General features: G+C 46.5%; 2 protein-coding genes across 2 annotated transcripts in view; both read left to right on the top strand.

Moving 5' to 3' along the window:
- AFTPH (aftiphilin) overlaps positions 1 to 27950 on the top strand; it is a 270899-nt gene that overhangs the window by 206377 nt on the left and 36572 nt on the right. The window lies entirely within an intron of this gene.
- On the top strand, positions 201 to 27860 carry SLC1A4 (solute carrier family 1 member 4). The gene is made up of 8 exons (XM_056856806.1): positions 201 to 712; positions 14573 to 14615; positions 15989 to 16051; positions 18512 to 18678; positions 23344 to 23577; positions 23892 to 24086; positions 26655 to 26789; positions 27620 to 27860. The coding sequence occupies exons 1-8, from the start codon at positions 201 to 203 to the stop codon at positions 27858 to 27860; spliced, it is 1590 nt and encodes a 529-aa protein (XP_056712784.1).

Below are 27950 nucleotides of genomic sequence, written 5' to 3'. Positions count from 1 at the left end.
CGCGCGCGCGGGGCCCCGCCGCCGCCGCCGCCTCAGCCGGCAAGCTGTGCGTAAAAGGCGCGTGCGTAAAAGCGCACGGCGAGCCTCTCCCTCCCCGGCTCTCACTCCGGCTGGAGGCGAGGAGAAGCCGCCGCCGTCCTCCTCCACCTTCCTCCCTCCCTTCCCTGCCGCCTCCTCTCCTTCCTCCCCGGGCCGGCGACATGGAGAAGCCCCGGGAGAGCCAGAACGGCTACCTGGAGGCGGCGGCGGCGGCGCGGCCTCCCCTGTGCCGCCGCCTGTGCCATCCGCGGGCCTTCGGCCGCTTCGTGCGGCGCCACCTCCTGGTGCTGCTGACCGTGTCCGGCGTGCTGCTGGGCTTGGGGCTGGGGGCCGGCGCGCGGCGCCTGCGCCTCCCCCGCGCCCAGGTGGCCTACCTGGCCTTCCCGGGCGAGATGCTGCTGCGCATGCTGAAGATGGTCATCCTGCCGCTGGTGGTGTGCAGCCTGGTGTCCGGCGCCGCCAGCCTGGACACCCGCTCGCTGGGCAAGCTGGGCGGCATCGCCCTCGCCTACTTCCTGCTCACCACCCTGGGCGCCGCCGCCCTGGCCATCGCCCTGGGCTTCATCATCAAGCCCGGCCTGGGCGCCGGGGCCCTCAGCGCCGACGCCCTGGGCTTGGACCAGCCCGTGCCCACCAACAAGGAGACCGTGGACTCCTTCCTGGATCTGGCCAGGTAAGAAGGGCTGCGGCGCTCCCGGCAAACAGGCTCCTCAGGCCGGCAGCGGCTCTCCAGGGTCTCAGGCAGGGGTCTTTCAAAATATTGTCGAAGGCTTTCACGGTCAGAGTTCATTGGTTCTTGTAGGTTATCCGGGCTGTGTGACCGTGGTCTTGGAATTTTCTTTCCTGACGTTTCGTCAGCAACTGTGGCAGGCATCTTCAGAGTAGTAACACTGAAGGACAGTGTCTCTCACATCACCTATGGTCTTTCACATCATCTATGGCCTGATCCCTTTAACTGGAGATGCCAGGGATTGAACCTGGGACCTTCTGCATGCCAAGCAGATGCTCTGCCACTCAGCCTCAGCCCCTTCCTATGGGATTCCTGGCTGGCAGCTCTTAAGAGACCAGCAAGATTTCGGGGTTTGATCAGGATGGGTAGCCATGTTCGTCTGTCACTAGCAGTAGAAAAAGAGCAAGAGTCCGGTAGTACCATAAAGACTAACAAAACTTCTGGCAGGGGTAGGAGCTTTCGTGAGCCACAGCTCACTTCTTCAGATACAGCTAGAATGTGAATCCCATCCATCCTTAGGTAGAGATGAGTGACTTAGACACACAATGAACACATGAAGCTGCCTTCTACTGAATCAGACCTTCGGTCCATCAGAGTCCGTATTGACTCCTCGGACCGGCAGCGGCTCTCCAGGGTCTCAGGCAGAGGTCTTTCATATCACCTCAGGCCTGATCCCTTTAACTGTAGATGCCAGGGATTGAACCTGGGACCTTCTGCATGCCAAGCAGATGCTCTACCACTCAGCCACAGCCCCTCCCTATGGGATTCCTGGCTGGAAGCGCTTAAGAGACCAGCAAGATTTCGGGGTTTGATCAGGATGGGTAGCCATGTTCGTCTGCCACTAGCAGTAGAAAAAAAGCAAGAGCCCGGTAGCACCATAAAGACTAACAAAACGTCTGGCAGGGGTAGGATTCTTCAGATCCTGAAGAATGTGTTTGCTGTATTGTAATGCAGTAGAAAAGAGCAAGCATCCAGTAGCACCTTAAAGACTAAACATTTCTGGCAGGATGTGAGCTTTCGTGAGCCACGGCTCACTTCTTCAGATACAGCTAGAATGTGAATCCCATCTATCCTTAAGTAGAGGTGAGTGACTTAGACACACAATGAACACATGAAGCTGCCTTCTACTGAATCAGACCTTCGGTCCATCAGAGTCCGTATTGACTCCTCGGACCGGCAGCGGCTCTCCAGGGTCTCAGGCAGAGGTCTTTCACATCACCTATGGCCTGATCCCTTTAACTGGAGATGCCAGGGATTGAACCTGGGACCTTCTGCATGCCAAGCAGATGCTCTACCACTCAGCCACAGCCCCTCCCTATGGCAATGTAAATGTCAAAAGCAAGTAAATTACATTAGCAGGTGTGATAATAAGATCTCGGCATATGAGCTTTCCAGAATCAATGCTGCCTTCATCGGATACAAATAGGAATGGAGAGGAAGGGGCTGTGGCTCAGTGGTAGAGCATCTGCTTGGCATGCAGAAGGTCCCGGGTTCAATCCCTGGCATTTCCAGTTAAAGGGACCAGGCAAGTTGGTGATGTGAAAGACCTCAGCCTGAGACCCTGGAGAGCTGCTGCCGGTCTGAGTAGACAATACTGACTTTGATGGACCAAGGTTCTGATTCAGTAGAAGGCAGCTTCATGTGTGAGATCTCTGAGTCTTTATATCCCATTTGGAAGATGGGAGGGATGTTGCGAAGAAAGGACTCCAGATGCAGAGGGTGCAATACACGCTGTAAATCAGCTTGATTTAGAGCACGGGAGAAATTGCAATGTGCGTTGGACCTCCCTGCACCCTGAGTTCCTTCTCTGCAACACCCCTGCCACCTTCTGACTAGGATAAGGAATGAAAGATCTCCAGGATAAGAAGAAGAGTTGGTTTTTATACCCCGAATTCCTCTACCTTTTAAGGAGAATCAAACCGGCTTACAATCTCCTTCCAATCCGCACAACAGACATCTTGTGGGGTAGGTGGGGCCTGAGAGAGTTCAGAGAGAACTGTGACTGGCCCAGGGTCTCCCAGCTGGCTTCATGTGTTTGAGTGGGGAATCAAACCCGGTTCTCCAGATTAGAGTCCACAGCTCTTTACCACTACACCACATTGGCTGTGCATCTCCATTCCTGACTTAAAGGTCTCCATTCTGACTCATATCTGACAAAGGGAGCATTGACTCTCGGAAGCTCATATCCCAAAAACACTTGTTGGTCTCTAAGGTGCTACTGGACTTGAATCTTGCTCTTCTACCGCAGACCAACATGGCTACCCACCTGAAATTAGCTCCACATGAAGAATTCTAAAACCCAGAACATGATACAAGTGACATCTTGGGTCAAACCAGTTGACACGTAACAATGTGCAAGGTTCCCAGTTCTTCTAGAACTCTTCTTTAGGCTTGGGTCCTGTTATGTGTTGCATAAAGACAAAAGTAATGACTACAGGAGAATTACTCAACTTTAAGATTGACAATGAGGAAACTGAAATTGTTTGAGACTTTCTATTCCTTGGCTCCATCATCAACCAAAAGGGAGACTGCAGCCAAGAAATCAGAAGGAGATTGAGACTGGGAAGGGCAGCCATGAAGGAGCTAGAAAAGATTCTGAAGTGTAAGGATGTGTCACTGGCGACCAAGATCAAGTTAATTCATGCCATCGTATATGGGTGGGAAAGCTGGACAATGAAGAAAGCTGGCAGGAAGAAAGTAGAGTCCTTTGAAATGTGGTGTTGGAGGAGAGTGTTACGGATTCCGTGGACTGCCAAAAAATGAATCAATGGGTTATAGATCAAATCAAGCCTGAACTGACCCTAGAAGCTAAAATGACTAAACTGAGACTATCATTCTTTGAACACATTATGAGAAGGCAAGAGTCACTGGAAAAGACAATCATGCTAGGAAAAATGGAAGGCAGCAGGAAAAGAGGAAGACCCAACAAGAGATGGATGGACTCTATCAAGGAAGCCACAGCCCTCATTTTGGAAGACCTGAGCAAGGCTGTTAAGGATAGGACATTTTGGAGGACATTGATTCATAGGATCGCCATGAGTCAGAAGTGACTTGACGGCACTTAACACACCCACCCACAACAACAATAATAACAACAACAATAATAATTGTGTGGTTTGCTGTTGCCTTCTTCTGTGTAGCAACCCTGGTCTTTCCTGGTGGCTTCCCATCCAAGTAGAAAACTGGTTCTTGTAGGTTATCCGGCTGTGTGACCGTGGTCTTGGTATTTTCTTTCCTGACGTTTCGCCAGCAGCTGTGGCAGGCATCTTCAGAGGAGTAACACTGAAGGACAGTGTCTCTCAGTGTCAAGTGTGTAGGAAGAGTAATACATAGTCAGAAAGGGGGGGTTGAGCTGAATCATTGTCCTGCAAAAAGTATCAAAGATAATGTGCCTACAAGAACCAATGAACTCTGACCATGAAAGCCTTCGACAATATTTTGTTGCTAACCCTGCTTAGCTTCCAAGCTCTGATAAGCTTGGGTTTGTTAGGCCTATTCAGGCTGCTTCAATTGACTTAATAATGATTGTGTGCCAAGTGGCAGCCGACTCATGACAACCCCAGAACCATGGGGTTTTCAGGGCAAGAGACATTCAGAGATGGTTTGCCATTGCCTTCCTCTGCATAGTGATCCTGGACTTCCTTGGTGGTCTCCCATCCAAACACTAACCAGGGCTGATCCTGTTTAGCTGACAAGGTTGGGCTAGGTGGGGCTATTCAGGATGCTGGTTGGCCCGAATAAAAAGTGTCATGTGAATTGTGTTCTGGTGAGATAAGCCAGGCCTTGGTTCTTGTAGGTTATCCGGGCTGTGTAACCGTGGTCTTGGAATTTTCTTTCCTGACGTTTCGCCAGCAACTGTGGCAGGCATCTTCAGAGTAGTAACACTGAAGGACAGTGTCTCTCAGTGTCAAGGGTGTAGGAAGAGTAATATATAGTCAGAAAGGGGTTGGGTTTGAGCTGAGTATTGTCCTGCAAAAGTATTGTCCTGTAAGTATCAAGATAATGTGCTAATGAGGGTATGGTATGTTAATATGAGGGTATGTTAATATGGAACCATTGTATCCTGAAGTGATCTGTTAATGTGTGTAATCCAAAGCTAATCTGTATGGCTATTGTTGAATGTTGTCTTTGTCTGGAGGTTTTTCAGGGCAGGAAGCCAAGCCTTATTCATTCTTAAACTCTCCTCTTTTCTGTTAAAGTTGTGCTGATGTTTATGAATTTCAATGGCTTCTCTGTGCAATCTGACAAAATAGTTGGTAGAATTGTCCAGTCTTTCAGTGTCTTGGAATAAGACCCTGTGTCCTGTTTGTGTCAGTCCATGTTCAGCCACTGCTGATTTCTCAGGTTGGCCAAGTCTGCAGTATCTTTCATGTTCTTTTATCCTTGTTTGTATGCTGCGTTTTGTGGTCCCGATGTAAACTTCTCCACAGCTGCAAGGTATACGATATACTCCTGCAGAGGTGAGGGGGTCTCTTTTGTCTTTTGCTGATCGTAGCATTTGTTGTATTTTCTTGGTGGGTTTAAACACTGTTTGTAGGTTATGTTTTTTCAAAAGTTTCTCCATCCTATCAGTGACTCCTTTAATAAATGGCAAGAAAACCTTTCCTATGGGAGACTGTTTTTCTTGAGTTTTCTGATTTTTGTTTGGTTCAATGGCCCTTCTGATTTCATTCTTGGAGTAGCCGTTTGCTAGCAGTGCGTGATTTAGATGGTTAGTTTCTTCCTTGAGAAACTGTGGTTCACAGATCCGTCTTGCACGGTCCATTAATGTTTTGATTATTCCTCTTTTCTGTCGGGGGTGGTGGTTGGAGTTTTTGTGTAAGTAGCGATCTGTGTGAGTTGGTTTCCGGTAGACCTTGTGACCTAACTGAAGGTTTGTTTTACGGATGACAAGGGTATCAAGAAATGGGAGTTTACCCTCAATTTCCTTTTCCATGGTAAACTGAATGTTTGGATGGATATTATTAAGATGGTTTAGAAAGTCCATTACAAAACAGTGTTTAAACTACACCAAGAAAATACAACAAATGCTACGATCAGCAAAAGACAAAAGAGACCCCCTCACCTCTGCAGGAGTATATCGTATACCTTGCAGCTGTGGAGAAGTTTACATCGGGACCACAAAACGCAGCATACAAACAAGGATAAAAGAACATGAAAGATACTGCAGACTTGGCCAACCTGAGAAATCAGCAGTGGCTGAACATGAACTGACCCAAACAGGACACAGGGTCTTATTCCAAGACACTGAAAGACTGGACAATTCTACCAACTATTTTGTCAGATTGCACAGAGAAGCCATTGAAATTCATAAACATCAGCACAACTTTAACAGAAAAGAGGAGAGTTTAAGAATGAATAAGGCTTGGCTTCCTGCCCTGAAAAACCTCCAGACAAAGACAACATTCAACAATAGCCATACAGATTAGCTTTAGATTACACACATTAACAGATCACTTCAGGATACAATGGTTCCATATTAACATACCATACCCTCATTAGCACATTATCTTGATACTTACAGGACAATACTTTTGCAGGACAATACTCAGCTCAAACCCAACCCCTTTCTGACTATATATTACTCTTCCTACACCCTTGACACTGAGAGACACTGTCCTTCAGTGTTACTACTCTGAAGATGCCTGCCACAGTTGCTGGCGAAACGTCAGGAAAGAAAATTCCAAGACCACGGTTACACAGCCCGGATAACCTACAAGAACCAATGAACTCTGACCGTGAAAGCCTTCGACAATATTTTTAAGCCAGGCCTGTTTGAGTTGCTGTATTTTGGGGGGGGGGTGTGCCAGAAGGGAAGCCAAAAGACTCAAATGTCTTTCAGGGGGCCAATATGAAAGGCAGAGTCCACAGCATTAGCTATCTTCAGGTGCAATCCTATGCGTGTTTACTCAGAAGTAAATCCCATTATGTTCAATGTGGCATGTGTGCCGCTGTAGTCTAATGTTAGCCAAAAGTCTAGTGGCTCTTTAAAAACATCTGTTGTGGCATTTCTTTCTGTGGGCCGGTAAAAAGCTCACTCACTTCCCTTGGCTCTGCTGATAACTCCTCCGCTTCAGACTTGAAAACTTGCATGCTGTTTCATGTCGTTTTGGTTGGTTAGTCAAAGGTATTGCATGGATTTTTTGTGTTCAGCTTGTTCTTCAGACCCACCGGCTACCCACAACCTCTGCTTCCTTTCAGAGTAACTCCCTCCCCAGCCAACTTTCCCCCCTCTATGCTTTTAAGAACAGCAAGTGGTGTTTATTCTTGTCCCAAATGCTCCAGCAAGGGTTGCTATGTGCCCAAAACAAACTTATTGGACGAATTGCCAGCTTGAATAGGAACATTTGGTACTTAGCATACTGTAAAAGTGAAGCGTGTCAAACCAGGATCTGCACTCCAGCGTGAAGTGAATGATCTTGGGCCAATCAGACCTCCTCTACAGGGCTGTTGTGAGAATAAAATGGGGGAAGGAAAAACCACACTTGCTACCCTGAGCTCCTAGAAAGGCAGGGCAGGATAGAAATGTACTAGGTAGACTTAGGGAACTCCACATTTGGACTTAGGGTTGCAGGTGTTCGTGTGTGTGTGTCTCATGGCAACCCTATGAATCAATGTCCAGATTTGTTATAAGAGAAAACAACTTGGAGTGGTGGTTTGGAGCAGTGGTCTCTGTTCTGGAGAACCAGGTTTGATTCCCCACTCCTCCACATGAGCGGCGGAGGCTAATCTGGCGAACTGGGTTGGTTTCCCCACTCCAACACGAAGCCAGCTGGGTGACCTTGGGCTAGTCACAGCTCTGTTAGAGCTCTCTCAGCCCCACCTACCTCACAGGGTGTCTGTTGTGGGGAGGGGAAGGGAATGCGAATGTAAGCCGGTTTGAATCTTCCTTAAGCGGTGGAGAAAGTCGGCATATAAAAACCGACTCTTCTTCCTCCTCCTCCTTCTTGCTGTATATGAGATTCTTGCAGCTGACAAACTGTCACTGGGAAAGCTTTATTGCCGATAATGAATGAACCAATTTACTAAGGATCTGGGAGCTAGATTCCAGATAGGGTATCACTCCAGCCTTCTCGCGTTTGACTTAATGTTTGTGCAGTACTAACTAGTGCTACTACTGACTTTAGTGCTATTACTTCTACCTCCTCTGAAGGAATGAGATCTGACTCACCAAAGCTTATGCTGGGATAAACTTGGTTAATCTTAAAAGTGTTGCTTGCTTTATGTTTCACTTTGCTATGATGTTACTAACATGGCGGCCCTTTTGAAATGATTACTGTGTGCCCGAGTGTCAAATGACTGATACCCTTTTCGATTTTAAACTTGAGACCGTGTGAGAGTGATTTAGTGGAGCATTTCTTTTTGCCACCTGATGCGTGTGCATGTTAAGTGTTGTCAGGTCGCTTCCGACTCATGACGACCCTGTGAATTAATGTCCTCCAGAATGTCCCATCATTTAACAGCCTTGCTCAGGTCTTGCAAACTGAGGACCGTGGCTTCCTTTATAGAGTCAATCCATCTTATGTTGGAAATGAAAAGAGCAAGGGTCCAGTAAAGCCAACGTGGTGTAGTGGTTAAGAGCGGTGGTTTGGAACAGTGGACTCGGATCTGGAGAACCGGGTTTGATTCCCCACTCCTCCACATGAGCGGCGGAGGCTAATCTGGTGAACTGGGTTGGTTTCCTCACTCCTACACACGAAGCCGCCTGGGTGTCCTTGGACTAGTCACACCCTCTCAGTCCCACCTACCTCACAGGGTGTCTGCTGTGGGGAGGGGAAGGAGATTGTAAGCCTGTTTGATTCTTCCTTAAATGCCAGAGATAGTCGGCATATAAAAGCCAACTCTTCTTGTTCTTCTTCTTAAAGACTAACAAAATTTCTGGCAGAGTATGAGCTTTCATGAGTCAAAGCTCACTTCTTCTGCTACCTGAAGGTATCTCATTGTATCTGAAAGTAAGGTATCTGAAGAAGTGAGCTGTGACTCACGAAAGCTCATACCCTGCCAGAAATTGTGTTAGTCTTTAAGGTACTACTGGACTCTTGCTTTTTTCTACTGCTGCAGACATACTAACATGGCTACCCATCATGTTGGGTCTTCCTCTTTTCCTGTTGCCTTCGACTTTTCCTAGCATTATTGTGTTTTCCAGTGAGTCTTGTCTTCTCACAGTGTGACCAAAGTAGGATAGCCTCAGTTAGCCAGCCAACATGGTATAGTGGTTAAGAGCGGTGGTTTGGAGTGGTGGACTCTTATCTGGAGAACTGGGTTTGATTCCCCACTCCTCCACGTGAGCGGTGGATGCTAATCTGGTGAACCGGATTGGTTTCTCCACTCCTACACATGAATCCAGCTGGGTGACCTTGGGCTAGTCACACCCTCTCAGCCCCACCTATCTCACAGCGTGTCTGTTGTGGGGAAGGGAAAGAGATTGTAAGCTGGTTTGATTCTCCTGTAAGTGGTAGAGAAAGTTGGCATATAAAACCCAACTCTTCTTCTTTAGTCATTGTAGCTGCTACGAAGAGTTCAGGCTTGATTTGATCTAGATGCCATCTGATAGGAGATTATAATGGGGGGGGGAGAAGAAGAAATAGGGACAGTTCACAGATATGTTCAGGGCAGCATGGCCAGTTTATGCAGATGTTTGTAACAAAACCCAGGCAGCAGCTTCTGTTAAGAAAAAGTAACTTTGGGGAATTTCTCGGTGGAAGAGGGATGGAGAAGGTTGCTTAACTTTTTCGCATGAACACATGAAGCTGCCTTATACTGAATCAGTCCCTGGGTCCATCAAAGTCAGTACTGTCTTCTCATACCGGCAGCGGCTCTCCAGGGTCTCAGGCAGAGGTCTTTCACATCACTTACTTGCCTAGTCCCTTTAACTGGAGATGACAGGGTTTGAACCTGGGCCCTTCTGCATGCCAAGCAGATGCTCTACCACTGAGCCACAGCCCCTCCCCAGTTATTGTTTTCTCACTGCTGTGTCCCCCCCTCTAGTGGGATTCCAGAGGCACACTGATTGATTGATTGAAAATATAACAATACCATACTTGCAAACACATTTAAAACCTGTCTTGGGGGAGGGATTGGAGGAGAACTGCAACAGAAAGGCTGCGGGTGGTGGAAAGAATCTGGATATTGGGCTAAATAATTATTTCGAGTAGGCAGTAGCTGAGTTCAGACATTATTTTTAGGTTATTTATAATCCGCCTTTCTCATTGGGACTCTATAATCCACTTTGAGTAAGCCAATACTGCCCTGATCTGGATAGCCCAGGCTAGCCTGATGTTGTCAGATCTCACAAGCTAAGCAGGGTCGGCCCTGGTTAGTATTTGGATGGGAGACCACCAAGGAAGCCCAGGGGTTGCTACGCAGAGGCATGTAGTGGTGAACCACCTCTGGACATCTCTTGACTTGAAAATCCTACGGGGTTTCCGGCTGGCCTTGGCCAGGGCCAGGGACTTTTCTGCGCTGGCCCCTGCCTGTTGGAATAGCCTCTCCAGTAAAACCAGGGCCCTGCAGGACCTTGGAGAGTTCTGCAGGGGGGCTGCAAGACAGAGCTATACCTCCAGGCTTATGGTTGAGGCCAGCAACGGTTCCTTTCTCTATAAATGCTGGCCTCCCCGACTCTCCGCTACTGATTCCCCCCTTTTTGCCACCTATTGGGAGGGGGAACCAGTAGTTAGCCCCACTGTAGCTCTGTGTTACAATGTGTGTGGGGGGGTGCCATCAGATATTTTTATGCTATTAAGAAGAAGAGTTTGTTTTTATATGCCAACTTTCTCTACCACTTAGGGAAGAATCAAACCATCTTACGATCCCCTTCCCTACAACAGACACCCTGTGAGGTAGGTGAGGCTGAGAGAGCTCTAAGAGAACTGTGACTAGCCCAAGGTCACCCAGCTGGCTTCGTGTGTAGGAGCGGGGAAACAAATCCAGTTCACCAGATTAGCCTCCACCGCTCATGTGTAGGAGTGGGGAATCAAACCTGGTTCTCCAGATCAGAGTCCAAACCACCGTTCTTAACCACTGCCACGCTGGCTCTCTATTTAGGATTTTATAGGGCTGTTTTAATTGTGTTTTAAATGTTTTATCCTATTTTAATATATGTTGGAATATTATGTGAGCTGCTCCGAGCCTGGCCTTCGGCTGGGGAGGGCTGGGTATAAAATAAATAAATAAGTCGGCTGTGACTTGATTGCACTTTTCACCACCAAGTCAATACAATCAACGGGGTTGTGAAACCATGGTTCATTTAATTTTACTATGGTTCATTTCTGAAGCCAGGATTTGGCTTGCCAGGCATTCATTACGATCCTGGTGTCCTTGACAAGTGAAGCAGGTAACTTATATTGCTTACTGGTTCTCTCTCTTTGGGGACCTATAAGAAGAAGAAAGGAGGTACCGCTCTGGCTGGGTTTTTACCTGTTCTCTGTACCTGCTTATGTTCCTTCCTAGTTTCATCCCATTTATCCTTTTCCTCTGGCAAGAACTGGCAGGAATCCCATCCTGTGTCTGACTCTGGCAACAAGGCAGTTTGAATGTCCACGGTCACGCAAAACCTTAGTTAAACGAAAATGTGGTTAATACAAACCAACATCAAATCACGATTTCGGGTCTTGGTTTGAGGTACTCTGGCTAGCCACAGTTAATGGAGTGTGGCCCATATCTGGATGATCTGCCAGGAAATATCTGTCCCAGCCAAATTAGCAGAAACTGTAATTATAGATAGAATTATTGGGCACACAGAGGAACACAGCCTGCCGAGCGAAAACCCACCGTGGCTTCTGCAAAGGGGAGTCCTGCTTCACCAACCTTTTGGAATTATTTTCTTTGCATCTGCTCAAGACTTGGTGATGAAAACTGAACTAAGAAGGTCGTCCTGTTGCTGTCCTGTGAATAATCCCTTTGGGGGATTTTTTTTTTAAGTATAGGAGGCTGTGTTAGAATGACGCAGGAAAGGTGTCCTCTTTCCAGTTTGTGAGTTTCATTTACTTAATTTATATGACAACTTTCTCCCCAATGGGGCCCCTAAAGCATATCCTACTCCCTGCCTCCATTTTCTCCTCACAACAACCTTATGAGGTAGGCTAGGCTGATAATGTGTGACTGGCCCAAGGTCCCCCAGCGAGCTTCTGCCGCAGAGTGGGGATTCGAACCTGGAGCCCCATTCTAACCACTACACCACTCTGTCTTTCAGTCTTGCAGTGCTGGATTAGGTCTCTTTATAAACCAAGGTTAACGCCAGGAAAAAGGAAGGAGCAATGAACTGAAAAGGATATGAGGACAAGCGGATTGGCATTTGGGACATCGGGTTGGGGGTAAATACCTTGACAAGCAGGAAAGATCACACATAGGGAATTGGGTAGCCGCAAAATAATGTCGCTAGAGTTTGCGCCAGTTCGATTCTGACCTGAAAAGAATATTGGGACTGGAGGCTAAAATCTAAATGGAAACATAGAGTAGTAATTAAAGGGGAGGCAGTGATTTTTTTACGGGGTTATGTGACAAGGCCAGGCTTCAGTTGCTAAAGGTGACTTTGCTCTTGGTGGTTATGTAGAGTTTAGACATGTTTCAGAATTGGGGATTCCTTGGTTGCAGCCTGTACACATGTGTGTGTTGTGCCGTCAAGTGGCAGCCACTTTATGGTGATTCCGTAGGGGTGTGTGTATGTTTGTATAGTATTTTATACATTTGTGTAGTAGAGTATGCAGCCATAAGGAAAAAGGATTTTTCAATTTTATTTATGTTATTTTTATTTTATTCTATTTGTACCCCATCCACTTTCCCGGCCAGGCTCAGAGCGGCTAACAATCGTCCAAATAATCCAGCATTTTATCATATAAAAATTAAATGCAACATTACATAGTTAAAACATAAAACATTTAACAATAATAATAGCAAAACCCACTAAGCCAATTGGCGCATATCGATACCCCACTGGATCGCAGAGAATCACAGGATGGGAAGGCGGCAGGGACCCCGCTTCATTTACTTAATTTATACCCCGCCACATTATTCTCTGTTTTATCCTCACGACAGCTTGGTGAGGTAGGTTAGGCTGAGAGCGTGCGACTGGCCCAAGGTCACCCCGCAAGCTTCCGTGGCTCGAGTGGGGATTTGAACCTGGGTCTCCGAGATCCTAATCCAACGCACGAAACACTACACCACACTGGCTCTCCGTTTTAAAAAGACGGAATTATTTCCGTTCACGCCTCGTTCGGCAGCGGGATGAAGCAACAGAAAGGCTGAAAGACGCTGATAGCAGCAGTTCCCTGGCCGGCTGTGTGCTTTAGCGTGTCCTCATGACTGTGGGAAAGTCCACTTGCTTAGAGAGCTGCAAACAGTTTATTTTCTGGTACAGATAACAGCTCTTCCCTTTGTCAGCCCAGTCTTTCTGGCTCACTTTCCCTTGCCTGCAAGACACACTGGAAGCTTATTGTATTTCGACCCTTGTTTATTGACTTTAATCTAGGGATCTCTTTCAGAGCCTTAGTGGCACACTGGAACTATTTATTTTGCTGGCTTTGTTTCCCCCTCTCCCTGGGCTGCACCTGTTCTCGGTCTTTTATGCCGCGTGATCTGAATTTCTTGGATTGATCTGGGGGTAGGGTACGTTCGCAGGCACAGACATATTTTTTTACTTCGTTTATATCCCGCCTTTCTCCACAATGGGACCCGAAGTGGCGTACATTGTGTTCTCTCTCTCCTCCATTTTGTCCCCTACAGCCTTGTGAGGTAGGCTAGGCTGAGAGCGTGTGGTCTTTTATGCCTGGCTGTTTCCCTCGCCGTCACCCCTCCGACGAGTTTGGGTCTTTGTTTGGATTATGCGTGCCGTTTCCGATCGTCAGAGGTCACCTCACTCTTTCCCTGTTCTTTGCCCCCGTTTTCAGGGACCTGTTTTATCTTGAATTTGAAAACACAGGATAATGCAGGGGGAGAGCGAGGCGACTTCTGATGGTCAGAAACGGCGCACATAATCCAAACAAAGACCTGAAGTTGTTGGAGGAGTGACGGCGAGTGAACCAGCCGTGCGTAAAAGACCTGTGACTGGCCCAAGGTCACCCAGCAAGCTTCCATGGCACGAGTGGGGATTCGAACCTGTGTCTCCCAGACCCTAGTCCAGCGCTCTAACCACTACACCACACTGGCTCTCAGTGTGATTGCCCAGATTGGTTTTGATGGCAGAGGTCAGGTGTCCGATGAAGGGAGCGCTGACTCACGAAAGATCATGCCCCCAAAACTGTTGTTGGTCTTCTAGTGTGCTACTGGACTCGAATTTAGCTTTTAATGTATATTTTTTCTCCACGTTTCCATGAGATTGTCCCCTTGCAGTTTATTCACATCTTGCATTTGCTGGTCATTGTGTGTCAGTGTTCATGATGATCTCTACTGCATGTTATACTCTTGATTGACTGTGATTTTATGTAAACTGGGACGGTCTATGGATTCATCACGGTTAACATTGTGTGAAGGAAATGGGGCTTCCTACAGGGGCACGTCCCGCTTTAGGTGTTAAGATGCTTCTTTCCCCCACTAACGCATTTTACAGTTTGAGGGAAATGATCCGTGACAATTGTTGCACATACTTGTTTATTCAATCAGAATTCATTGGTCTGTTCTCTAGCTGCACGTGTCTAACACCTTCGATGCAGAAAAATGCTGACATCGCGCTGTGCCTCTTAACTGCTGAATTAGCGTTTTAATCGTGTTATAAAAATAATATTGGCATAATGCAAAAACAAATAATGATACATAAGTGGTAATTAAACCCTAATCTCTGTTTTGTTTTTGTTTCTCATTCTTTTCCAGAAACTTATTTCCATCGAACCTTGTCGTAGCAGCCTTTCGATCGGTAAAGTTGTTGCTCTTTGTGTGTGTGTTCGTCTGTGTGATCCCCCCCGCCCTTCAAGTCTGAAATTCCTGGAACATTAGCTTTAAGAGGCATTTTTTCTTCACCATCTGTTTGACATCCATTGGGGGTAAAGCAGCCTGATCCTTAAATGCGTGGAAGCGAGTGAAGCTGTGCTCAGTGGGAATAGCATCCTTCAAGGTCGGCAGCCTGGGTATGCGCAACTGAGCGCAGGGCTGTAGCCATAGAGCGCAACGCTTCTGGCAGCTGTGTCTCTTGAACGCAGCTTAATTTCCCCGTTTTTTGGTTATAGGGCAGTTTGTAGTCCTCTTTCTGGGAACTGACTAGAGCAGGGGTGTCAAATGTAAGTCCTTTGGGCCAGATCTGGCCCCTTGAGAGCTCTTATCTGGCCCATCGGCCAGCCGAGGCAGCCTCCTCCTTCCAGTCCCGATCTGGGCTGGCGAGGCATGGCCTAGCCCGACCAAGTGATATTTATTTTATATCTGGCCTTTGTAACAAATTAGTTTGACACCCCTGGGCAAGAGGGCGCTGCAGATATTCAAAAGCAACAACATCGTACAGATGTGTTTTTTTAATTTTATTTATTTATTTGCGTAATTTGCAGTCCGCCTTTCTCATGGGGACTCCAGGCAGATTACACAGAGTGAGTTGATACAGTCAACAAAATGGGACATTCAATAAACAACGCAATAGGATTAGGATTGGGACCAACCAATTCTCTCCAGGATCAGAGAAGCATGCCTGTTATGTTAGGTGCTATGGAACACAGGCAGGATAATGCTGTTGCAGTCGTCTTGCTTGTGGCCACTGTATGAACAGACCCCTGGACCTGATGGACCTTGGTCTCACCAGCATGGCTTTTCTTATGTTCTTATGTAACCAAAAAATCTAAAAGATAGAACTGAAGCACAGCATAACATGACATATTAATCAGTGCACAACTTATATAAATAGGATCCTACTTACAATAAGCTGGGGGGTGTCAAACATAAGGCCCAAGGGCTGGATCTGGTCCCTTGAGAGCTCTTATCCGGCCCGTGAGCCAGCCGAGGCAGCCACCCCCCTCCCCACTCTTGATCTGGGCTGGCATGGCATGGCCCCACATTTATGTCATATCTGGCCCTCGTAACAAATGAGTTTGACATCCCTGATCTAGGGAGGAGAATTCAAGGCATTGCACAGGGAATTCAAGGCATTGGCCTAGGTGTAGCATCAATGGAGTGTGGCCGCATTCTTCCACTGCTAGAATATGGGGGGGGGGGGGAACCCACATGCAAGTTGTTTCATCTCTGTGTGTGTGTACCTGTTCAACGATGCATCACATATTAATTAAATAACGTTTATTTTGTTTTTAGTATGCCACAGACTACAAAACGATAGTGCGAAACACGACTGTTGGGAATGTTACCTTTGAAAAGGTAAGCAAAGAGTCTTTTGGTTCAAGAATATCCTCTTCGTATGTGCAATAGAGGCCTGCCTTGTTTAAAGCCTTCCCAACGTGCATTGTTTGTTAGTAATTATGACGAGGGCCTCAGGAGTGAATTTCCTATCTTGGTTGCACTTTTTGGGGGGCAGAGTGCGTGGAGAAACAGCTCTGCGGCTTTATCCTTTTAGGACGTTGTCTCCTGCATTTTAGTAAACATCCAGCTGGATCCTGCGACTTTTTCTGTTAGTGAAAGTGGGAAGAGCTGCCCCCCCCTTTTTTAAATCTGGAAAGGGTTCTGATGGAGATTGTGGGACTCCTGTGATCAAAAGCCATATGGAACGGTGGCCACAGAGTGGAAGGGCATTAGAATGGATCGATCAGAAAAGCTGGTAGGATTAGGGTTGCCGGCTCTGAGTTGGGAAATACCTGGAGATTTTTGGGGTGGACCCTGAGGAGGGTGGGGGTTGGGGAGGGGAGGGACCTCTGTGCCATAAAGTCCAATTGCCAAAGCCAAAATGGTTGGGGGGAGTTCACACTGGTGTTGCACCAATATGCTTATGTCATTCCTGGAATCATAGAGTCGGAAGGGGAGCCATACAGGCCATCTAGTCCAACCCCCTGCTTCATGCAGGATCAGCCTAGAGCATCCCTGACAAGTTCTTGTCCAGCCTCTGCTTAAAGACCACCAGTGAGGGGGTGCTCACCACCTCCCTAGAAAGCTGATTCCACTGCTGAACAACTCTTACTGTAAAAATTTCCCCCCTAATATCCAGCCAGTCCCTTTCTGCCCTCAATTTTATCCCATTATTGCGAGTCCTATCCTCTGCTGTCAACAGGAGCAGGTCCCTGCCCTCCTCTAAGTGACAGCCCTTCAGATACTTCAAGAGAGCAATCCTGTCCCCCCTCAACTTCCTCTTCTCCAGACTAAACATTCCCAAGTCCCTCAGCCTTTCCTCATAGGGCTTGGTCTCCAGGCCCCTGATCATCCTCGTTGCTTTCCTCTGCACCCGCCCGATTCTGTCCACATCCTTTCTGAAGTGAGGTCTCCAGAACTCCAGGTGTGGTCTGACCAATGCAGTGTACAGCGGGACTATGACATCTTGCAATTTGGATGTTATGCCTCTGTTGATGCACCCCAAGATCACATTAGCTTTTTTATCTATATCTTTACAACCTTCCAAGGGTAGCCAGGATAGAAGCTGATGCTGAAGGAGCTGTGCCTGCTTCCATTTGTGTAATAGAAATCTAAATTGACGAGTAGAGCAAAGGTGGAGTAATTGGGCATCTTTAACATTCCAGTTTGGGCGACTTTTATAAAAACTCTGTATTGCAATTGGCAAGGAGTACGTTTTTAGTGGAACAGTACATTTTAGTTTCTCTCTTTTTGTTTTTTCTCATAAGATCTGGGTGTGGGTTTTGGATGCTTATCCTGAACAAACCTTATTCTTACGCTCCCTGGGGCTCTGGAATAATGGGATGCAGAGTGACCTAGAAACGTGGAATAATACCTTCAGGCTGTTTCTGCCTTTTCCATTACATAAGTTTATTTTTATTTTTAAACTGGTTGAAATACTGGCCTTTTCTGAGCATCCCAAAAGGATGGGCAAGATCTAGCAAAAGAACCAGTTCATCTTCAGTGTCTTGTATTATCTACTATGGAAACTAAAAAGGGTTTTGTTAACAATATTTAGTTGGGTTCCACATAGCATGATGCTTTGATAAGGTTTGTGACCATGTCTGTAAAGTAATTAAAATGGACAAGAGTCTTCTGGCTTAGCGCAGTTTGATCTTGGGGGAAAATCTGTCTGTCCCTTCTATTCCGCCATCTGCCTGAGTATAGCCAATGTCCTATATTAATTAGCAGAAGAGGAAGCTGGGGGTATGCAAGAAAATGTTTTGAAGCAATATGCTTGCTTAAAAAGGCATCTTATTAAACAGAGCTTCTGCCTGAAATGTGTTACTATTAGTTACCTTGACCCACATGACTTATAATCATAGAATCACAGAGTTGGAAGGGACCACCAGGGTCATCTAGTCAAACCCCCTGCACAATGCAGGAAATTCCAAACTACCTCCCCTCCACACACACCCCAGTGACCCTACTCCATGCCCAGAAGATGGCCAAGATGCCCTCCCTCTCATGATCTGCCTAAGGTTATAGAATCAACCTTGCTGACAGATGGTCATCTAGCCTTGGCTTAAAAACCTCCAGGGAAGGAGAGCTCACCACCTCCCAAGGAAGCCTGTTCCACTGAGGAACTGCTCTAACTGTCAGGAAGTTCTTCCTAATGTCTAGAAGGAAACTCTTTTGATTTAATTTCAGCCCATTGGTTCTCGTCCGACCTTCTGGAGCAACAGAAAACAACTCGGCACCATCCTCTATATGACAGTATTTTGCGTGTACTCAGCTGCTGCCCAGAATTATGAGACTGTGATTGTTTATGTTCTACAGATCCCCGTCGGTACTGAAATTGAAGGGATGAACATTCTGGGTCTGGTCCTGTTCGCTCTCTTTTTGGGAGTGGCCTTGAAAAAACTCGGCCCCGAAGGAGAAGAGCTCATTCGTTTCTTTAATTCGTTCAACGAGGCAACAATGGTTTTAGTGTCTTGGATTATGTGGTGAGTGTTCTTTAAAACGGAACAGTATTCCCTGGCAAAAACGTGTCTGTGAAACCGGCACAAAGCTGCTAGTGCGGGTGTGTGTGTGTGTGTGTGTGTGTTCTTGGAGATGGGTTTGCATTTGCCATTCCCATATACTACACAATTTTTGAACGTGCCTCAGAGGCAGAGCATCTGCTTGGCGTGCAGAAGGTCCCAGGTTCAATCCCCGTCATTTCCAGTTAAAGGGACCAGGCAAGTAGGTGATGGGAAACACCCCTGCCTGAGACCCTGGAGAGCCGCTGCCGATCAGAGTAGACAATCCTGACTTTGCTGGACCAAGGATCTGATTCAGTGTAAGGCAGCTTTCTACTTTCAGTAGGTTCAACATGCAATTTTACAGAATAGATGAAGCTGGAAGGGATTTCCTTGAGGTGAAAACTGTGCACTTCTCAGGTTTACAGGTATAAAACCTGAGTTGGTTTCCCAAGCCGTAGCTGGCAACCCTAGAAGTGACCATAGCATATCTTCAAGCCATCTCAAAGGGCTTGTGGCCAGGATCCGGACAAACCCTAGGCCATTGCCCTAGTATATGGCTCTGTTTCTTGCGTACATTGTGCCAACTTACCACCAGTACCGACAGTTTGATGCTTCTCCTTCTCTTGGTCCCGAGGGCAGAATTGCACATGTAACATGACTGCTTTTAGTTTGTCATGCAGTATCTCCCCAATTCAGTGTCTCTCCAGGATCAGAGGAGCATGCATAATATATTCGGTGCCATGGAAGACAGGCAGGATGGTTCTGCTGCAGTCATCTTGCTTGTGGGCTTCCTGGAGGCACCGGGTTGGCCACTGTGTGAACAGACTGCTGGACTTGATGAGCCTTGGTCTGATCCAGCAGGGCTCTTCTTATATTCTTATGGAGGATAAGGCTAACTATGGCTACCAGTAAAAAAGAATACTAGTCATGATGCATACCTATTCTCTCCAGGATCAGAGGAGCATTGCTCTATTATCTTAGGTGCTGTGGAAGACAGACAGGACGGTGCTGCTGCAGTCGTCTTGTTTGTGGCTTCCTAGAGGCACCTGGTTGGCCACTATGTGAACGGACTGCTGGACTTGATGGTCCTGGGTCTGATCCAGCATGGCTTTTCTTATGTTCCTATGTTCTTAGAGACCATAGAATTCATATGGGGTGTGTTTTCACATGGATACACATGGACACATGAAACTGCCTTCTACTGCATTAGACCAGTGGCCCATCAAGGTCAGTATTGTCCACTCAGGCTAGCAGCAGCTCTCCAAGGTCTCAGGCAGGGGTCTTTCACTACCTGGTCCTTTCAAGTGGAGATGCCAAGGATTAAACCTGGGACCTTCTGCATGCCAAGCTGATGCTCTGCCACTGAGCCACGGATCCTCCTCTGCTCATTCCACAAGCAGTTCCCTTTCTGTTCCCTTTCTGGCTCATACCAAAGAAATACCTTTAATCTTCCTGGGTAGAAACAGAAAGTGAAAGTCAGATGTGGCTTACCATTACCAATGTTTATTTGAAATTCATATGGGCAAGGTTGTGCGCATGAGTTGCATGGGTGTTTACATTTTCCTAAGAAGCTGTTCAGCAGCCTGATAGTCCTGAATAGCTGGATCTCATCAGACCTTGTAAGCTAAGCAGGGAGGGACCTGTTATGGACCTGGATGCAAGACTACCAAGGAAGTCCAGGGTTGCTGCGCAGAAGTAGTCAATGGTAAACCACCTCTGAAGAAGAGTTGGTTTTTATATGCTGACTTTCTCTGCCACTTAAAGAAGAATCAAACTGGCTTACGATCACCTTCCCTTCCCCTCCCCACAACAAACACCCTGTGAGGTAGGTGTGGCTGAGAGAGCTCTAAGAGAGCTGTGACTAGCCCAAGGTCACCTGGCTGGCTTCATGTGTAGGAGTGAGGAAACCTCCTGGTTCACCAGAGTAGAGTCCACCACTCATGTGAAGGAGCAGGGAATCAAATCAGGTTCTCCAAATTAGAGCCCGCCGCTCTTAACCACTACACCACGCTGGACAAGAAGGGATATGTAGGGCTGGTCGCTCTCCTTGGAAGGGATATCCCCATCCACAAACAAACCCCTGCACGCTCTGACATTGATGATCTGCAAAGAAGATTGAAACATTTTGGATGCTGATGGATGATGATGATGATTTTTATATGCCGACTTTCTCTACCACTTAAGGAAGAATCAAAGTGGCTTACAATCACCTTCCCTTCCTCTCCCCACAACAAACACCTTGTGAGGTAGGTGGGGCTGAGACAGTTCAGAGAACTGTGACTAACCCAAGGTCACCCAGTTGGCTTCATGTGGAGGAGTGGGGAATCAAACCCGGTTCTCCAGATTAGAGTCCGCCACTCTTAACCACTACTCCAAGCTGAAAGTTTCTTGCTTTGGCCCCCATTGTCTTGGAGTCACCATGAGTTGCTTCCAACTTGATGGCACACATTATTATAATACGAGGTTATTCTCAACTTCTTTCTGAAGACTTCTCTTAACTGGCTGCCCTGGGTTCTTCCCTCTTGCACCTCTTCAGGGCTTTGCGGTTCCCGAGACAGCCGGCATAGTTCGATGTCTATTAATAGACTTGCATGCTCCAAATGCCACAGGAGAGAAGGGGCCGTGGATGCTACGTGAGCAGCCTCTTCATCAAGATGTCTTGAACATGAGTGTCAAACTCATTTGTTACGAGGGCCAGATATGACATAAATGTCACATGGTCGAGCTGGGCCTTGTGTACCGTAAAATTTAATGCCAGGTACCAGAGCTATAGAAGACACAGGCAAAGCCAATTGATGATATTGTGTTTTTTTTACTTTATCTTTCACTTAAAATACAAACATGCTTAAAACAATAACACTCTTACAGTATTTTATTTAATAGTCTTTGATCATTAACACCTTAGGACTGGGGGGCGGGCGGCTGGCTCATGGGCCGGATAAGAGCTCTCAAGGGGCCGCATCCGGCCCCTGGGCCTTATGTTTGACACCCCTGGTCTAGAAGCTTTAGCCTAAAATGAGGAGAGGCTAGCCAAGTCTGCTGTCTCACACCATTTATTAGTCCCAATTGGGAACTTATTAAGGTGTAGCCTTAGAGGACTGAACAGTTCCGTTCAGCAGAGCTGAGAAATACTTGGGGTTTCAGATTTCTTTTCCTGTTCCTGCTCTACTTGGATGTGTATAAAGTGCCATCAAGTCATATGGTGTCCCCAGCGAAGGACTTTCAAAGCAAGTGAGAAGCAGAGCTTGTTTGCCATCGCCGTCCTCTTCAGAGTCTTCCTTGGTGATCTCCCTTCCAAGTACCGACCCTGGTTAGCTCCTGAGATCTGATGAGATCAGGCTATACAAAGCCACCTTCTCTCCCTTAGTTTATATGTATGTAAGTGCCGTCAAGTCACAACAGACTTGCGGTGACCCCAGCAAGGGGCTTTCAAGGTCAGTGAGAAGCAGAGGTGGTTTGCCACTGCTTTCCTCTGCAGAGTCTTCCTTGGTGGTCTTTGATCCAACTACTGACTTAATGGAGACCCGAACAAGGGGCTTTCAAGGCAACTGTGAAGCAGAGGTGGTTTGCTGTTGCCTTCCTCTGCAGAGTCTTCCTTGGTGGTCTCCCTTCCAAGTGCCAGCCCTGGTTAGCTCCTGAGATCTGATGAGATAGGGCTATACCACGCTGCCTCCTTTCTCCTGCTGCACTGAATATGTGAGAATTTTAGAGCTCTTATTTGAGAGGCTGAGATTGGCCCCCAAACAGTGCAGTGAACTCAGACAGGAGTCAGGCCTATCTGTTAACACCTGTCGCTAGGGATTTGTATTAAAGCAGCTTAAGGCTCTTACTCCCCAGTGTAATTCATGTGATATTTTACAAATGGATAAGCAATGGCCTTTTGTTTCTGGCCTCTCAAGCCAACATGAAGTTAATCTTTCACAGTATAATCCTCTTCTTTGTAGATTATAGGCCTACTTTTCAACTCGGACAACTCAGTGAATAGAAATTCTCAGCACTGCTTTGCTAATTTTTCTGGTATTTGGAATCTCTTCGAAATCCTAATTAGCAATCTGTAAAAAAACCTCTCTACCCAAGATTAAAGGTTCAGACAATTTAAGATGAAAACCAGCTATTTGGGGGGGGGGGGGCTTATTACACCCACACAAGCACAAACTTTCCTGCATAGGTTTTCCCTATCTCTGAGGGCATACCATACTGTTTTTAAATTGGTAACCCTAACCATTTACAACAACTTAAAATATATATAAAACCATTAAAAGTCGTAAGATTAAAATACTCCAATTTGGCTCCTTTCCTCATTCGATGGCTTTCTTTGCCCTGATTTTCCTGGCCGCAAGGCTATAAAGTGCCATTTTCCGGGAAACAAAAGGGTCAGTATCGGAAAGCAAGTTTATCGGCATTAGATAATAAGTGGAAAGTGGAAAGAATATTTGCCTTGAAAAAGGTAATGGTAAAAATAAAACCGTGATGCAACCCTTAGTTGTTGAGCTGGCTGTTCTCATGAATTTAAAAGAAGGGTGTATCTTGCTGCATTCCCTCAAGATTTTGTTGCACACCTGTTGCATTCTTCACACACTTTGGTTCAGTGTTTAGCGTGCCATTTTACAGATCTGGTTCTTACTGTTTACCGTTAATTTTATGCAGGTATGTGCCCCTGGGCATTATGTTCCTCGTCGGAAGCAAGATTGTGGAAATGGAAGATGTCACCCTGCTCGTGACGAGTCTCGGAAAATACATCTTTGCGTCTATTCTGGGCCACATAATTCACGGCGGAATCATTTTACCCCTTATTTATTTTGCATTCACACGCAAAAACCCTTTCTCTTTTCTGTTGGGGCTTATAACACCGCTTACAACAGCCTTTGCTACTTGTTCCAGGTTGGTTGAGTTTTTTAAAAAACAACTTTTATTTCTAAAATGAGAATCACGTTCTAAATCAGAATAATTCTACCTGCTTTCCTGCAGGCAGAAGATTCTTGTGATTTGACTTTCACAGTTCTCAAATGTATTCCAGACCTTTTTATTTTCATAGTATAATTTGGATGTGTCTTTTGGACGTGTAAAAGTACTCCAGCTTCCTGGAATAGCACGTACCCAGAATGTTGCATAATAGATGCTTATTCCTTGGAAGGAAGGGGTTACAGAAGAAGTCACTAGACTTATTTTTCTTTCCCCTCTTTACTTGCACGTAGCTCTGCCACTCTTCCATCTATGATCAAGTGCATTGAAGAAAACAACGGCGTTGACAAGAGAATTAGCAGGTTTATCCTGCCTATCGGGGCAACCGTGAACATGGACGGCGCTGCTATTTTCCAGTGTATGGCCACCGTCTTCATTGCTCAGCTGAACAACTTCGACCTCAATGCTGGACAGATTTTTACCATTCTGTAAGTTGACGTCTCACTGGAGTCCACTTTTTTCCCCAACCATGAAATGCAGTGTGGATTTCAGTTGCCACATATCAATGAACCGCTTATCCCAACCATACAGGTGTACTGGAAAAACTAACTACATGCATTCATTCCTCTTACTGTGAACAAGAGGTAGAGCATCGGCTTGGCATGCGGAAGGTCCCAAGTTCAATCCCCGGCATCTCCAGTTAGACGGACCAGGCAAGTAGGTGATGTGAAAGACCTCTGCCTGAGACGCTGGAGAGCAGCTGCTGGTCTGAGTAAGCAGTACTGACCTTGATGGACCAAGGGTCTGATTCAGTATAAGGCAGTTTCATGTCTTTTTAGAGGAGTTGTGGTACAGTGGTAGAGCATCTGCTTGACATGCAGAAGGTCCCAGGTTCCTTCCCTAGTATCTCTAATTGAAAAGACCAGGTAATATGTGATGTGAAAGACCTCTGCCTGAGACCCTGGAGAGCCATTGCCAGTCTGAGTAGACAATACTGACTTCGATGGACCAAGGGTCTGATCATTATAAGGTAGCTTCAGGTGTGGAGTTTTGATTGAAGTACCATTTTTAGAAAGCATATCATCACATGAACACATGAAGCTGCCTTCTACTGAATCAGACCCTTGGTCCATCAAAGTCAGTATTGTCTACTCAGACCGGCAGCGGCTCTCCAGGGTCTCAGTCTTTCACATCACCTACTGCCTGGTCCTTTTAACTGGAGATGCCAGGGATTGAATGTGGGACCTTCTGCATGCCAAGCAGATGCTCTAGAAACTGACCCACAGCCCCTCCCAGATCAGTTCCCCCTGGAGAAAATCCTCAGAGATTTAGCAGATATCTGTGGTATTCCCCTCCCCCTGCTGCAAAAACTCCATATTTTGGTGGTTTTGGATATGCATTCCAGTGGGCAGCCCTTTGAGAATAATAGGCTACACCCTATTTCTCTAATCACCTAACAGTTATGCTTATTTGTAATTTATATCATGCTTTTCTCCCTGATCGGAAGCTTGAAGTGGCTTTTCACATCGTTTCTCTCTCTCTCTCTCTCTCACACACACACACACACACACACACACACACACACACATACATGCACACACTTAACCTCACAACAATGACCTTGTGAGGGTAGGTTAGGCTGAGAGATTGTGACGGGCCCAAGGTCACCTGGCAGGCTTTCGTGGTCCAGCGAGCGATTCGAACCCCAGTCATCCTAGGTCCTAGTCTAACGCTCTAATCATTGGGCACACCGTGTCTCCTTCCTGGCTGCAAAGAGAAGAGTTGGTTTTTATATGCTGACTTTCTCTACCACTTAAGTAAGAATCAAACCGGCTTACAATCACCTTCCCTTCCCCTCCCCACAACAGACACCCTGTGAGGTAGGTGGGGCTGAGAGAGCTGTGAGTAGCCCAAGGTCACCCAGCTGGCTTCATGTGGAGGAGTGGGGAAACTAACCCGGTTCACCAGATTAGCCTCCGCTGCTCATGTGGAGGAGTGGGGAATGAAAGTCGGTTCTCCAGATTAGAGTCCACCGCTCCAAACCACCGCTCTTAACCACTACACCATGCTGGCTCCTATGCAAGAGGCTTATCTGTAACCCAGAATCCCTCTTGAATTGGAGAAAGGCATCTCTGTTAGCTGACTGGAGTGCTAGGATACAGCCCGTTGTCATTGAGGTGTCAGAAGAGCATAGGCTAGGTTTCCCCCCCCCCCCCATCCATAACCTTATTATAGGCTAGATTTGTAATTAAGCTAATGGAGCATTAGGTACTCAGCAGTAATTCAGAGCAACGTTGTACAGCTTGGCAATGCTCGCTTTTGAGTGGAGAGCACGAAATGCAATTAAGCCGATTGCATTTAAGTGTTTGATAAACAATGTTGACCTTGGATTTACATTGTTGAAATGGCAAATCCAATTTTATAGGTGGGCTACACCTGTGTGGTGTAGTGGTTAAGAGTGATGGACTCTAATCTGGAGAACCGGTTTGATTCCCCGCTCCTCCACATGAAGCCTGCTGGGTGACCTTGGGCTAGTCACAGTTCTCTCAGCCTAACCTACCCTCACAAGGTCATTGTTGTGAGGTTAAGTGTGTGCATGTGTTTGTGTGTGTGTGTGTGTGTGTGGGGCCGCACCTACCACACAAGGTGTTTGTTGTGGGGAGTGGAAGGGAAAGTGTTTGTAAGCCGGTTTGAGGCTCCTTAAAAGGTAGAGAAAATTGAGGTATAAAAACCAACTCTTCTTCTATTATTTTATTTTATTTTAGACCGCATTAGGTTAAGTTTACTAGCAGTCCTGCATTGTGATTTTAGAATTTTGCTGGTTTGTTTTTTTAATGTATTTTATGTGTTTCATCTATGTTGGAAAAGCTCCGAATGGAAGAAAGGCCGCTAATAAATGTTTTAAATCAATCAATAAAAATAGGTTTGTTGCGCATTTGTTGTGGTTGCCCAAAACATCCCTGAAAAGAAAGGTTTTGCATATATTTAGATTTTTTTTTTAAATGCATGTGTGTAAATGGAGCACCACAGTAACCTAAACTGGTTCATGTTGGCAGCGTGACCGCCACCGCATCCAGTGTAGGAGCAGCTGGAATCCCCGCAGGAGGAGTTTTAACCATCGCTATTATTTTGGAGGCCATTGGACTTCCCACCAATGATATCTCCCTCATTTTGGCAGTAGACTGGATTGTGTAAGTACCGAACTTCTGCCTGCTTTTTACGTAGGTGAGAACATGTCACTGGGTGGTGGCGGCGGATGGCGTGGACACGTGCTATGCATCAGAATAACTGAATATACATGTGTATACCAGGAAGTACTTTTGGGGCAGGGCAGCTTTTAGTTTTCATGCTTCAAAATGCAGATATTTTGAAAACCACGGGTAACTTAAGACTGGTTTTGTCATTCTTCGTTTTGATTCTGGCTGGTTATCAGACTTTTCGTTGCAGACAAGAGAGGTGCAAAATAGTACGTAGTGCAGAAAGAGCGAGGAAGGAAAGAATCGAAGAAGTAGAGAGGGAGGGGTGGGGCCATGCAGCCCTTTGTAATTGTCTGAGAACGGATTGCGACCGGCATAGCTAAAAAATATCTAGTCCTCTGTAAGGCAGACAGACCGATTGCCTCTTTGCGATTTGTTTCATACCAGGGATGTATATTCTGTCTGTGTAAATCACTGGTTCCCAACCAGGGGTCCGTGGACCCCCAGGGGTCCGCGAGAACTAAATTAAGGTCCGCGAAACAAAGTTATAAACCCATAATAAATTAGTATTTTCAATTAAAAGTTCTCTATTATAAAATATATATATTCAAATATTATTCAAAGTTTAATGTTTAACTAACAGTTATGATTAAAGTTTATTTTCAAATTCTCTGAATTTTTATTTTGAACCTTGGGGTCCCTGCACCGAACAAAAAAGTCCTAGTGGTCCCTGGTCAAAAAAAGGTTGGGAACCACTGGTGTAAATAAAAAACCAAAACAAATCAAAACGCCCCCAAGTTAAAGCTGCTGGTATGTTTTCCCAGGGACCGGACAACCACTGTTGTGAACGTAGAAGGAGACGCGTTCGGAGCAGGCATCCTCCATTACCTGAATCAAAAGGAAACGAAGGAGAAAGAGCCGGAGCTCAGCGAGGTCTACGTGGAAGCCGTTCCGAACTGCAAGGCTGAAGCGGAAACCTCACCTCTGGTCATGCACAAGGACCAAGCCCTCAGCACTCCCCCGCCTAGCCTGGCAGACGTCGAATCGAAAGAATCGGTCCTCTGAAGTAGGAGAAGGATTGTGGAAAGCCGGGGCTCGTCTCCCGGTGCTGCATTTCAGAGGCAACTCCAAACAGACGGTGCTGCTTGTGGGGTT

Source organism: Euleptes europaea, chromosome 10, assembly GCF_029931775.1.
Source record: "Euleptes europaea isolate rEulEur1 chromosome 10, rEulEur1.hap1, whole genome shotgun sequence".
NCBI classification, from domain to species: Eukaryota; Metazoa; Chordata; class Lepidosauria; order Squamata; family Sphaerodactylidae; genus Euleptes; species Euleptes europaea.
The sequence above is the reverse complement of the archived record's forward strand: the minus strand, read 5'-3'. Positions and strand labels throughout refer to the sequence as shown.